This window comes from Labrus bergylta, chromosome 20 (assembly GCF_963930695.1).
Source record: "Labrus bergylta chromosome 20, fLabBer1.1, whole genome shotgun sequence".
Taxonomy (NCBI): domain Eukaryota; kingdom Metazoa; phylum Chordata; class Actinopteri; order Labriformes; family Labridae; genus Labrus; species Labrus bergylta.
The window spans coordinates 9488063-9500507 of record NC_089214.1 but is presented as its reverse complement, the minus strand read 5'-3'; the positions used below and the strand labels follow the sequence as shown (position 1 = coordinate 9500507).

At 38.4% G+C, this 12445-nt stretch overlaps 1 protein-coding gene across 1 annotated transcript; it reads left to right on the top strand.

Moving 5' to 3' along the window:
* The first annotated feature begins 1428 nt into the window (after positions 1-1428).
* Positions 1429-11444, top strand: LOC110000693 (coagulation factor XIII A chain-like). Its single transcript, XM_020656031.2, has 17 exons — positions 1429-1482; positions 1585-1681; positions 1778-1954; positions 4135-4383; positions 5235-5353; positions 5618-5725; positions 6202-6376; positions 6644-6782; positions 7859-7962; positions 8053-8141; positions 8384-8537; positions 8644-8753; positions 9598-9763; positions 9984-10138; positions 10632-10768; positions 10853-10958; positions 11385-11444. Exons 1-17 carry the CDS (start codon positions 1429-1431, stop codon positions 11442-11444), a joined length of 2199 nt encoding a protein of 732 aa, XP_020511687.2.
* The last annotated feature ends 1001 nt before the right edge of the window (positions 11445-12445 follow it).

The following is a 12445-nucleotide window of genomic DNA, read 5'->3' as shown; positions in this document are numbered from 1 at the left end:
GTAACTGTGGGGAAATCTGACCAATCGGCAGCAGCGTGTCATCTTGACCTCACTGCCTGAGGTCAAGGTCAGAGGAAGATACTGACACAGAACAAATTAACTCAAATGACATGACTTCTGTGTTTACATATAAAAAAAGATTGAACAGTCTTTTAGGACATTTATTTGGAGAAAAAAGAGAAAAGTTATTTTTTGAAGTACAATGAACATGAGTACAGAAATAAAACCTCATGATCTAATAATGTCTAGAACATGAAACACCTTTAAGCACAAGTGTGACATGATTCTATAAACATGTTGGTCATGAAGTTAAAGCTCCTAAACAGCTTGTTAACTGATTAACTGCAGGTGATTAAGACAATGCTGCAGAAACAGGCAGACAACAAACGCTTTTTCAAAAGTTAAGCAAAAGAAAAAAAACAGAAACTAACCAAAAAAGAAAGCTAAAGAAAACAACGTTGTTTTTTCATGTACAATAATTCAACAATTAACACACTGTTAATGCCCAGTGTGTGCCTCTTATGTATATATAATCCTGATCTTTATTGGGCCTGAGAGATGAACATATTCCAGATACAAAAAACAGTAACATGCTTTGAGGTATCCAGGAACTTAAGATGATAAAAATAAAGAATACTTCATTCACTAAAACTTCTCAAATCAATAAAATAACCAAACGAAAAGTATTTCTCGTGAAGTGGCAGAAAAGCAAAAGACTATTTTTAATTGGCTGCAGTGTTTGCAGGAGTGCAGTGTTTGTATAGGACAAAAACGACCTTACACTCCTTTGACAGCGCCCTCTAGCTCCTAGAGTTATCCTGACTTTTGTCCAATTAATCTTCTTTCATTTATAAAAAAGAGAGTTTTTCAATTTGTCTTTTTGACCGCTTGTATTAGTGGTGTAATTTTGTAAGATAAAATGTTTGTCTGTGTTGTTTTTCTTTTGTTTATCTCTATATGATTTTTTTGTTGTTGTATAGAATTCTACTGGACTAAAGTTGTGTGTAATGTAAAAAAGAAAAACAGATTTATGAAAAAAAACGGCAGCTGAAAATCACTTACTGTGACTTTATTAAGAGTGTGTGTGTGTGTGTGTGTGTGTGTGTGTGTGTGTGTGTGTGTGTGTGTGTGTGTGTGTGTGTGTGTGTGTGTGTGTGTGTGTGTGTGTGTGTGTGAAGAGGAAGCAGCATGTGTATATAAACTGACAGTTGAAGTTGATCTGAACATCTTCTGATCTGATCATCAGAGACTCGACACACACACACTTCTTTCTTCATCTGAGCGGTGAGACACACACACACACACACACACACAAGCTTAGCATGTATTACTTGTATATACTTCATCTGTCTTTATGTGCATATTTTTATTTATTTTGTGTGTTTTTTTTCTTTTAGTGACATCAGTGAAATCTTTGATTCTTCGACCATGACGTCTTCAGCCAAAGAATCAAACACCCACAGGGGGCGCTACTCTGAGCCGGTACAGAATCACGGGCAGAAAAACATTATACTATTTAGATATTATCAGGCCTCTGTGATATTCTTTTTAATTGATCCACATGAATATTTGAATGCTTTTCAGGTGCCCACCTCCAACCTTATGTATGATGATGCAGATTTCCCGGAATTTGAGTTTTTTGATGACCAGGCCATGCCCAGAAGTAACGCACCTTCGAGAGGTGAGATATGTTTATTTTATTCTAGTTAATGTGCAGAAATGAATCACGATCAATAACATATTAATATGGTGGCCTGTCTCGTTACTCCTCCCTCAGATGCTCTGTCGGTGGTCAAAGTGGACATGTGTCAGTCGATCAACAAACCCAACCATTACACCGTCGCCTACGACATCAAGAACCTGGTGGTCCGACGCGGTAAACAGTTCATCATTAGGATCACCTTCAACCGCCCTATCGTCAAAGAAGACGACTTCCAGGTCGAGTTCGTCATCGGTGAGTCTCCATCCAGAAGTCAAATCGATCAACATTTCATAAAAACTGGTTGAGACAGATTATGAAGTGGGGAATGTTAGAGAATCAGGATAAAGATTCACTGAGTGGTCGGGTTGTTCAGCATTTGGAAATTTATTTTCTTATCTTATACAGCTCACTTTGGTCCTGATTTTTAAAAGAACCGGATAAAATACTTTTAAAGATCAACCCATCTGGATAATCAAAGCTTTAAAGTGGACTTTATATTAAAAACTTTTTCCACATGATGGAGGCAACACAATCTACACAAACTGAAAGATCCTCAAAGCTGCTTTCAAATATTTAAGAAGGACCAGTGACTTTAAAAACGTCTCTGATCTACTGTGTCACAGTAACGATTCATCAAATGAAGAGCACATATAAAATAAAAGTCAATTGTAAATGTTTGGCTTTATCAACTTGAAAGTTACATTAATCCAATCTGAGTCAGTCGTCCGCAGAGATCACTAAAACACTAAATAACACTTCATAAACTTTGTCCCAAGGGGGCGCTAAAATCCACACACTAAAAGATCCTCAAAGCTGCTTTAAATGAGATAGGCCTATGTAATTCTTTAATATTGATTTTGATTGATTATATATTTTATACATACAGTTTTTATAAGAACAAAATCATTACTTTATTATAACCCCATGTTTACCAAATCTTGTTCATCACTTAAGTAAAACAGCATTCTAGTTCAAAATATATTTATAAAATGTGTAAAATATGAACAAGCTTGTAAAAAGACCACTTTTCCAGTTTGATGACATTTAGTTCCTGTAATTGAGTCTGAAACAGCCCTCAGCTGGGATCAGGATAAATGATAAAAGTCAGACGAAGGATGTGACAGGGATCCTGATCAGGATGGGGATAATGATGCAGGTCTGGGGTAATAGTGAGGGGTTTTCAGATTAAATTAGCTTCTCTTAAAGAGCTCATATTCTGCCCTTTTTGGGGTTTGTATATTTAATCTATGTATCTACTTTTGTACGTTCACAATAGATAAAGTCTGAAAAAAGTGTCTGTTTTCATGTACTGCTCCTCCTTGCTCCCTCTACCCTCTGAGTCTGTCAGCTACGCTCTGTTGAGCCCACACTGTTAGACCCCACGTGGGCCAAGTCTGCTCTGATTGGTCTGCCGAGCCGCTCTGTCGTTATTGGTCAGTTGCTCAGTACGCATCTCGGAAATTTCAACATGAGCTGCAGGGCTTACCACAACGAGCCAACGGGCTTAGATCAGTAATCTCACACTGACAATGACGCCGCACTGACAAATTTTTAGGGATGGGGGGAGGGTGTGTTCTGCTACTGAGCACGCTCAGTAGCCAGGGCTTGGCACACCTGAGACCAACAGTTAGATCTCCATCGTTAACCAATTAACCGAGGAAAAGATGTTCATTAACTGAACAATTAAACTACTGTCAGCTCATCAGGAAGCATCACAGTCATGGCTAATCACGCGCGCACACACACACACACACACACACACACACACACACACACACACACACACACACACACACACACACACACACACACACACACACACCTGCTCCGTCTGACAGATGTTTGCAGACATGTTTGGCCTCAGCTCCATAAAATCTGATATTTTTAATCACTTTAAAAAAACAAATTGTTATTTATTTTGAGTCAAGAAGGACAGAAGACAGAAATACTGTTTCCTTCTCTTGTTTCCTTGTTTCCTGTCATATTCTTCTTTCCTCTCCTTGTTTCCTGTCATGTCCTTCATTCCTCTCTCTGGCTCTTGTCTGTTGTCTGTTTTCCTCTCCTTGTATTCTCTCCTTGTCTCCTTTTCTTTCCTTTTCTCCCCTACTGCACTCCTTACTGTGTATCCTCTTCTCCTTCTATCTCCCCTCCTCAACACTCCTCTTTCCTCTCCTCCCTTGATTTCCTCTCCATCTCTCTCTTCCCCCTCTCGTTTCCTTACCTCTCCTTGCCTCCTGCCAGCCCCTGTTCTAACTTCTTGTCTCTCTAAGCCACTACCCTTTTAATTAATTTCCATTCCCATCCTGTTTTTCTCCTTTCCTCACCTTTTCCCTCCTCTCCTTATTTTCTCTCTCTTCTCATTGCTTCCTCTCCTTGCCTCGTTTCCTCCAACCCCAAATATCACTGACCCTCCTGCTCCTCCTCCTCCTCAGGCTCTAACCCTTCTCCCAGTAAAGGAACTCTGCTGGTGGTGACTTCTGGCATCCGTAAAGGTAGCTCGTGGTCAGGTACGATCCTGGAGGAGCAGGGAGAGTCTGTGATATTGGGGATCACGCCGACGGCCAACGCCATCGTGGGGAAGTTTCGTACCTATGTGGCTGTCATTGCAGGCAACATCATTCAGCGAACCAAGAGGAATGACGAGACCGACTTGTACCTGCTGTGCAATGCCTGGTGTCCAAGTACGAACACCCACAGACACTCTACTGCCCCCTGGTGGCTGATAGAGAATTACTGTCTTACTTCATGGGGAATGTTTATTAGTTTGTCTCACTGTCTTGTGAAATTGATGTCCTGGGTATTTTTTAGCAACAGTCCCATTTCTCATATTAACAAGGACAAAATGAATGAAATGGTGTGACATTGTTTGGAATGCTCCAGTATATTATTTCATGCAGCACCCACTAAACAGGCTGTAATGGTTGCAACATTACTCCTGTGTGGAAACAGATCCAGGTCATAGTGCTTTCACTAAAAGTTGTTTTTGTCCCTGACAGACTCAGGTTGTTATTCTAAGCGTCTGACAACATTACAAAAAGGATCTCGACAGAGATAGACCTTTTTGTTTCAGGGGAAGATTATTTTTACAACCAAAATCTGCATTCCTCAATCAACTCAACTCCATTGACCAAAACAGTCATTTAACCTTGGAGAACATGGGAGTTGCCAATCTATCACTGCCTCTATTGGTTGTTTGATTATGTCATTGTGTGTTCCAAAATTGAAAGGTTCAAAAATGTACTATTAAAAACACTCAAGTCACATAAAACAACTAAAAGGTAAATGAGCGAGGTCGCAGAAGAGAACTCCTGAGTTCCACAAGATAAAATCTTTGTATTTTCAATGGAGTCTGGTGTCTTTGAAGGCTGGAATGTTACAGCTGTTTCTGTTTTAAAAAATCATGTTCCTATTTCACGCAAAGGTCTATCTCTGTAGGGATCCTTTCTGTGATGCCGTCAGACACTTAGAATAACAATCTGAGCTTCTGAGGGACAAAACAACAATAAAAGACAGAATTTCTCTTCCCCTGCAGAGGACGCTGTGTTTCTTGAAGATGAAGCAGAACGGAAGGAGTATATCCTGAACGAGAACGGTATTATCTTCCAGGGTGATGTCAATGCTGTGTCAGAGACCGACTGGATGTATGGACAGGTACAATCAAATATTCAAATATCAGAATCAGAATCATTTTTTATTACCAAGTTCATTTGCACATACAAAGGAATTTAACTTGGTGTTTTGGTGCAAAACAGTTAAAGGAAATCCTTCAAAAACACAAAATGTACAAAAGGTGCAGAATTTAAAGGCCAGTGAGCTTAGATATAACGCATAAAATCAGTTTCAGCCTTCAAATAAATGAACATCATAACAACTCAGAGAGAATAAACTGTAAGTTAATTCATCATCTCTCTTCAGTTTGAGATGGGCATTTTGGACGCCTGTATTTCCATCCTGGATCGTTGTCGGATTCCGATCTCCACCCGAGGCAACGTCGTCCAATTGGTCAGGATGGCATCGGCCGTGGTAAGAATACAGACTGAGAAGCACTTAACCTGCTCAACTATAGTTCAACAGTCTCCAATTATTGGACATGAATTTGAGAATACATACCAAGCTGTTTGGTCACAAGTCCCCGTGGTTTAAGCCTTAAATAATTTTTTTTAAGACATTTTTTTAAATTCTTTGCCGTTAAGCATCAGGACAGAACAGAAACAAATTTACAGGACTTTCTCTGTGCACATAAATGCTACAGAGGGGTAAACATGATCCTGTCCCAACTTTTTGCAACATGTCATTGGCCAAACTCAATGACATTGCTCAGTTTTAACATTTGATATGTTTTCTTTTTGCTATTATCAAATTAAACATGTGATTTTGTTGTTTTCACATTCTGTTTTTATTTATAACAATTTATACAAAGTCCAGACTTTTTGGGGTTGTAATGTGTATGAACATCACTGTCTAAGGGTAACTGACATTTGACCTTCCTCTTCCCTCAGGTGAACTCTCAGGATGATTACGGTGTGCTGGTCGGGAACTGGGGCGGCGATTTCTCCATGGGCAAACCCCCAACATCTTGGACCGGCAGCGCTCAGATTCTGCTGCAGTATGTCAACACTGGAGTCCCTGTTTGCTATGCCCAGTGCTGGGTGTTCGCTGGGGTCTTCAACACCTGTAAGGACACACACTGTCCCACTGAGTTAAAGCTTCAAAATGTATATTTTAAGCCTTTTAGATCATTTCAAGTATGAAAGGGGCTTGTCAGTTACATGCTCTGGGTCTTTTTTGTGTCCATTAATCTTCAAAAACAAAGAAAAATCTACAAAAAGTAAATTCTAAATAACCACAAAGTGTTGAAAAATGACCACTACTTTCTTGTAGATATAATTTCTTGATATTTGAAAGTAATAATGTGAAATGAATCATTTTATTCCAATGCAGTGCTTCGTTGCCTCGGCATCCCGGCTAGAGTCATCACCAACTTCAATTCAGCTCATGACAGCACGGGCAACCTGAAGATCGACCTGATCTTCAGGATGGACAACTCACAGGACAGACGCCACACCATGGACTCAATCTGGTTCGTCCATAAACCTCTCAGCCGTTACTGTTAGCTAGTAGATGATGCTTTAAGAGAATTAATGTAAAGTCCTTTACAGATTTCCCCAAATTTGGATTTAAACTAAAACAGTTTGGGTCTCAGATAATCTCCCACCAATCTGATTTGTATGCAGAAAAACAAACCTTCATTTATTTTGCTTGCTTAATCCTGCAGATTATTCCAATTTTTTTAGAACCTTAACTTTCAGATTTATATTTTATTATACATCCTCCTGTGATTTTAATCATTTAAATCATTACCCTAACTATCTTAACTGTAACAATTGTTTTTATCTCTAAAATATTTTGCTTTATGATGTTTGAATTTTACGGAGCCCCTATGGGGACATGGGCAGAAAACAATTTTTTTTAAATTGAGTGTCAGGTGTGCAAGGCAACTTTCTCCTCCTTACAAAGCCATCCTATGAGTACAAACTTCTAATGATCATTAAGATGGTAAGATGGTGTGTGTGTGTGCACCAGAGAGTTTCTGTCATTCTGTCTCATAGGATGAGCACCATGGGTGAGTTTCTGGTGTCCCCTAGAAACTCTTTTTTTTTTTTCCAGTCGATGTCTCTTTAAGGGCTCTGTTTAATTTCCATAAAAATTGTATTTTTAAAGTCTTGTGAAATCTGAATCCCACATAACATCATATTAAAGTTTGGATGTAAGAAAGCTAAAGGTGTTGTTGCAGTAACTAAAGTAACCTATCTTTCTACCTGTTTTTATAACTAATTAGTATATATTGATGATCTTATGTTATTGATTTTTTTTAAGTATCCCAAATACAAAAGGCTAGTTCTACCTCTTATTCATGAAAATAAAACAGTTTTATTTAGAACAATCCATGAGTAAAATATTTGCCAATAGCTAAATAACTCGGAGTGAAGAAAAAAACAATCCTACAAAAACTAATATCGCAATAATTCTTAAAAAACTTTTGTAAAGAAGGAGTTAAGAATCAGGAAAAGAAAATAGAGTAATTACAGCTTTTCTTCTACAGTGTTTTGCTCACTTAAAAACCAAGTGTACTTACATTACATATGTTCCCTCTAGGAACTACCACTGCTGGAACGAAGTGTTCATCAACCGTCACGACCTCCCGTCCCACTGCAGCGGCTGGCAGGTGGTGGACGCCACGCCGCAGGAGACCAGCGATGGTAGGACATTTGGATACAGCCAGATAAATAAAAGATGGAAATATCAATAAACATGTAGAAAGATAGTTATGATCCTGTGTTTGATATCAGGATTTTATCGCTGCGGTCCATCCTCTGTCAATGCCATCAAGGACGGTCTGCTGTGTCACCCATTTGACTGCGGATTCGTCTTTGCTGAGGTTCGTTTTTAACCGTTTTCAAAAGACAAGAAGAACAAAAACTTTTCAAAGGAACAATACTAAAGTTTAGAAATACAGTGTATTTTACATATTCCTATTCAAGCCTTATTTCAGTACAAAAGATGGAAGTATGCAGCCGCAATACTTTTTGATACGATATGATGAATTATGATACTATACTGAATGATATGATTCGACAAAGGTGAAGTTATTTACTCCATGTTTATGACCTCCATCACCAGGTGAACAGTGATATTGTCTGCCATAGGCGGGATCGTTATGGGACTCTGAGTGCATTCTGGGTAAACAAGACTTACGTTGGAATGCTGATCTGCACCAAAGCTGTTGGAAAAAATGAACGTCTGGACATCACACACAACTACAAGTACCTTCAAGGTAACACAATACTTCTAAAAAATGAAAAAAACCAACAATGTGTAAATAAGTTAAAAGAGACAAAAAATTAGAGCACTGTGTGGACTGTTTTGTTTTTTGTATTCAGATAGTCCAGAGGATAACAGGACAATGGACCGGGCGGAGGAATACGGCTGTGAGAGGGATCACTCTGAGCTGAAAGAGTCTAAGATGTCTGTTTCCATCAGTGCTGAGCCGGTAAAACACCTGTCTGCACACCTGTCTTTAAAAACTACACGATCTATCTAGTCATCCTCCGATGTTCATCACTCTATCAATCCTCCATCAGTCTTTCTAAGTCTGTCTTGACATGACCTGTGTATTCATCCAACCAATCAATCAATCAATCAATCAATCAATCAATCAACCAACCAATCAAACAAACAATCAGGCATCCATCCATTCATCTTTCCACCTTAGAATGTATCTTTTGAGTCCATCTGCCAACCCTTTATCCATTCATACATCTATAAATCTGTTTATCCATCCATCCATCCATATGTCTCTGTATCCATCTTCATTATCCATCCATCCTTACATTCATCCATTAATCTAACCAACATGTGTTATCCATTTCTTATTCCCATCCATACATCAATCTTTTTTGTCTCTTGATAATCTGTTCCTCTCTCCACCTTACCATTGATCTGTTTAATCCATCATCCAACCTTTCATCCCTCCATATATTTATTAATCTGTGTATCCATCCATCTTTTCTTATATCTATGTATACATTAATTACTCCATCAAGTTATCCATTCATCGTTTTAAAAATTCCAATTGAACAGCTTTCCAAAAGGCAATCCATCCAAAAAGTCATCCCTTTCATTTTCTCATGTATTACACTTGTTTTCCATCAACACATCCATCTGCTTTTTCAATGATTCATCCATCTCTACTTCCATCCATCCATCCATCCATCCATCCATCCATCCATCCATCCATCCCACTAGTCCTTCAACCCTCATCCATTTTACACTTGCTTTTTTGTTTATTAACATTTTCAAGTATTTCTTTTCTCCATCTTTGTCCCTCTCTTCAGGTCCAGATGTGTCAGGATGTGATCCTGGCCGTGGATTTCCAGAACCAGGGTGATCTCCCCAAAACCGTCCAGGCTCACCTGTCTGAGTCAGTCATCTTCTACACTGGAGTCACAGCCAGTCACGTCAAAGATTATGACTTCACTGTCACCGTGCCTGCCAACCAGAGTGAGAAACACCTAAAGGAAAAAGTCATTTGTAGCTTTACAAATAAACTCTGTTATGATAAAGATTTCTGTGTGTGTGTGTGTGTGTGTGTGTGTGTGTGTGTGTGTGTGTGTGTGTGTGTGTGTGTGTGTGTGTGTGTGTGTGTGTGTGTGTGTGTGTGTTTGTGTGTGTGTGTGTGTGTGTGTGTGTGTGTGTGTGTGTGTGTGTGTGTGTGTTGCAGTGGAGCGTGTGATGCTGAAGGTCACCACTGAGGAGTACCTGCCTCACCTGGGCAATCAGGTCTCTCTGCGCTTTGTTGTGACTGGACAGGCTGATGAATATTCACTGACCGCCATCAAGGTGGTCGAACTGCAGACCCCTCACCTCACCGTGGAGGTAAAAACAAAGACACGCATGCAGACACACACACACACACACACACACACACACACACACACACACACACACACACACACACGCATGCATGCACATCAGGAATCAAAAGATGTCTTTAGATAGTTACTCAAAGTTTTTGTTGAGAACTTTTAGTTTAAGTCGACTTTGGCATCCCATTTGGACATAGTGGTCTCAACTCTTTGCTGATCTTGTTTTCTGTTAGTAGTTCTGTAGTTACTCTTTAAGGAAAGCACAACGCTCACTTTTACAGCCTCGTTGGGACAGTTAACAGACTAAACTAATATCTTACAGTCATTTTATGCAGATATTTCTCATCTGGGTCTTTAAGGATTGGATATGAAGTTTTGAAACATCCTCCTACAGCTTTGCCACTACTCACAACAATAATTAAATAGAAATCCACCTGACGCGTCTTTAAACCTACTGGAATGGTTCTACTTTATAAATACAACCTTTTGTAATGTGTTTGCAGGTGAGTGGGCAGCTTCAGGTGCAGAAGGAGATGTTTGTGACCGCCTCCTTCACCAACCCCTACAGCTTCCCCCTGCAGGATGTAGTCGTGGCCATAGAGGGATCGGGACTCATAAGCTACAAGACTCGTTTCTACAGGTGCACTCCCCTCTGATGACATGCTGACTGATGTTTGCTGAGTATTGTTTAGAAGCGGTTTATTTATGCCTGACTGTGTTTCAGTGTCATTGAGCCTCAAGCTTCGTACTCCTGGACGGAGTCGTTCATCCCTCGACTGGAAGGACAACGCCGAATTGTGGCTGTTATGGTCTGCAGCAACCTCGGCCGGGTAACCTCCCCGACTTTCTCTGTTCATATTACTCTACTCGTCTTTTTTATGTGTATATTTTGGTTCTCCTGCCCCGTCTAAGAAATACACTAACTAATTTGTGTTTCTGTTTTCTAGTTATTTCTTTTTTCCTTTCTAAAAGGGAAAATAAAAATCAAACCATTTTTTTATTTGAATAATCAGTTTTTGATTCTGAAAAAGAAAATCACCTTGTTCTTCAACCCAACTTTCACTCGATTTATTTATTGAATATTCATTTTTTTTAACAAAAATCAAATAATCAAAACATACAGTATGCAGACATTCTTTCTTACTTTTACTCATTGCATTATATCTAGACATTGTTCTGCTAATTTAAAGAAAAGAAACCTTTTAATGTTAGCGTTCAGATTATGTCTGGTTGATGTTCTGTTGTGCTTTTTTTAGGCTGATGGAGTGATTGATGTTGAAATTAAAGCCCGAGATGATGGGATCACAGATCTGTGACCCCGCCCATCACCATTTCCAACGAGCTTTCACCAATCAAAACGGCTTTAATCTGACTGGGTGGAGCCAGTAATTATGCAAATGAATTTCTAGATGATTCTCTGTCTTCTTTAAATTTAGACTCAAATGTAGAAAATCCAGATTCTTATTAAGAGGTGAGGGAGGTTTGTGTGACAAACATTAAAACTGTAAAAGTTAGGTCAATCTAGTCTACCAGCTCAGAGGTATAAAAAAATTACCCAAGAAACATGAAAATATATTGACCATTTTATATGAAAAGTCAGAGCATGTCAACTTGATAAGATCGTTTTATATTGCTCTATTAAGGTGAATTTCATTTATCTGAATTTTTTCAATTGATTTATTTACAACAGGTCAATCAAATCCCCTTTTTTAAATTTAAAAGTCTTCATGAAAAGAAAAACGTAATTTTAATAATTAATTATATGAAAACAGTCGTGATCTTGCTTTTAGTAAAGACAGACATTTGGCATGTGTGCGACGTTACATTTAATTTGTCTCACATCAGATTTGAAGTAAAGAAAATAAAACAAATGATTATAATTATCAACTACATTTCCAGAAATTTGTGGACGTTACATTTCTTCAACATAACATTTTATCTATGAATATTTTCCAGATTGTAGATATCTTTTATTTTGATATTTTATTCAATATTTTTATAACTACTACAAGTCAAAACGTCTGAAATGAGAAATCTGCTCATAATTAAATAATAATTAATAATGAACTCCAACATTCACAGACTGAACTCCTGTGATTTTAGACAACAAAATATTTCATAAAACAACAAAATAGAAAGTTTGACCTTTTTACAGCCAGTTTAATTAATAAACAACATTTGGACCTTTTGAAGATAAAGAATGATGGAATTTGATTTTGCTGCATATTTCCCTTTTGTGATTTAAGATATCATCATAAGCCATATCAATCAATTACTTTTCTCTTTTTAATTAAAAAACACAACGGACGTTCATGGC

Bases quoted from the DNA above. Each gene is read 5' to 3' on its own strand.
- LOC110000693 (XM_020656031.2), top strand. From the start codon at position 1,429: ATGACGTCTTCAGCCAAAGAATCAAACACCCACAGGGGGCGCTACTCT. The intron at 1,955-4,134 runs GTGAGTCTCCAT...CCTCCTCCTCAG, and splicing joins CCAGGTCGAGTTCGTCATCG to GCTCTAACCCTTCTCCCAGT. The intron at 4,384-5,234 runs GTACGAACACCC...CTTCCCCTGCAG, and splicing joins GTGCAATGCCTGGTGTCCAA to AGGACGCTGTGTTTCTTGAA.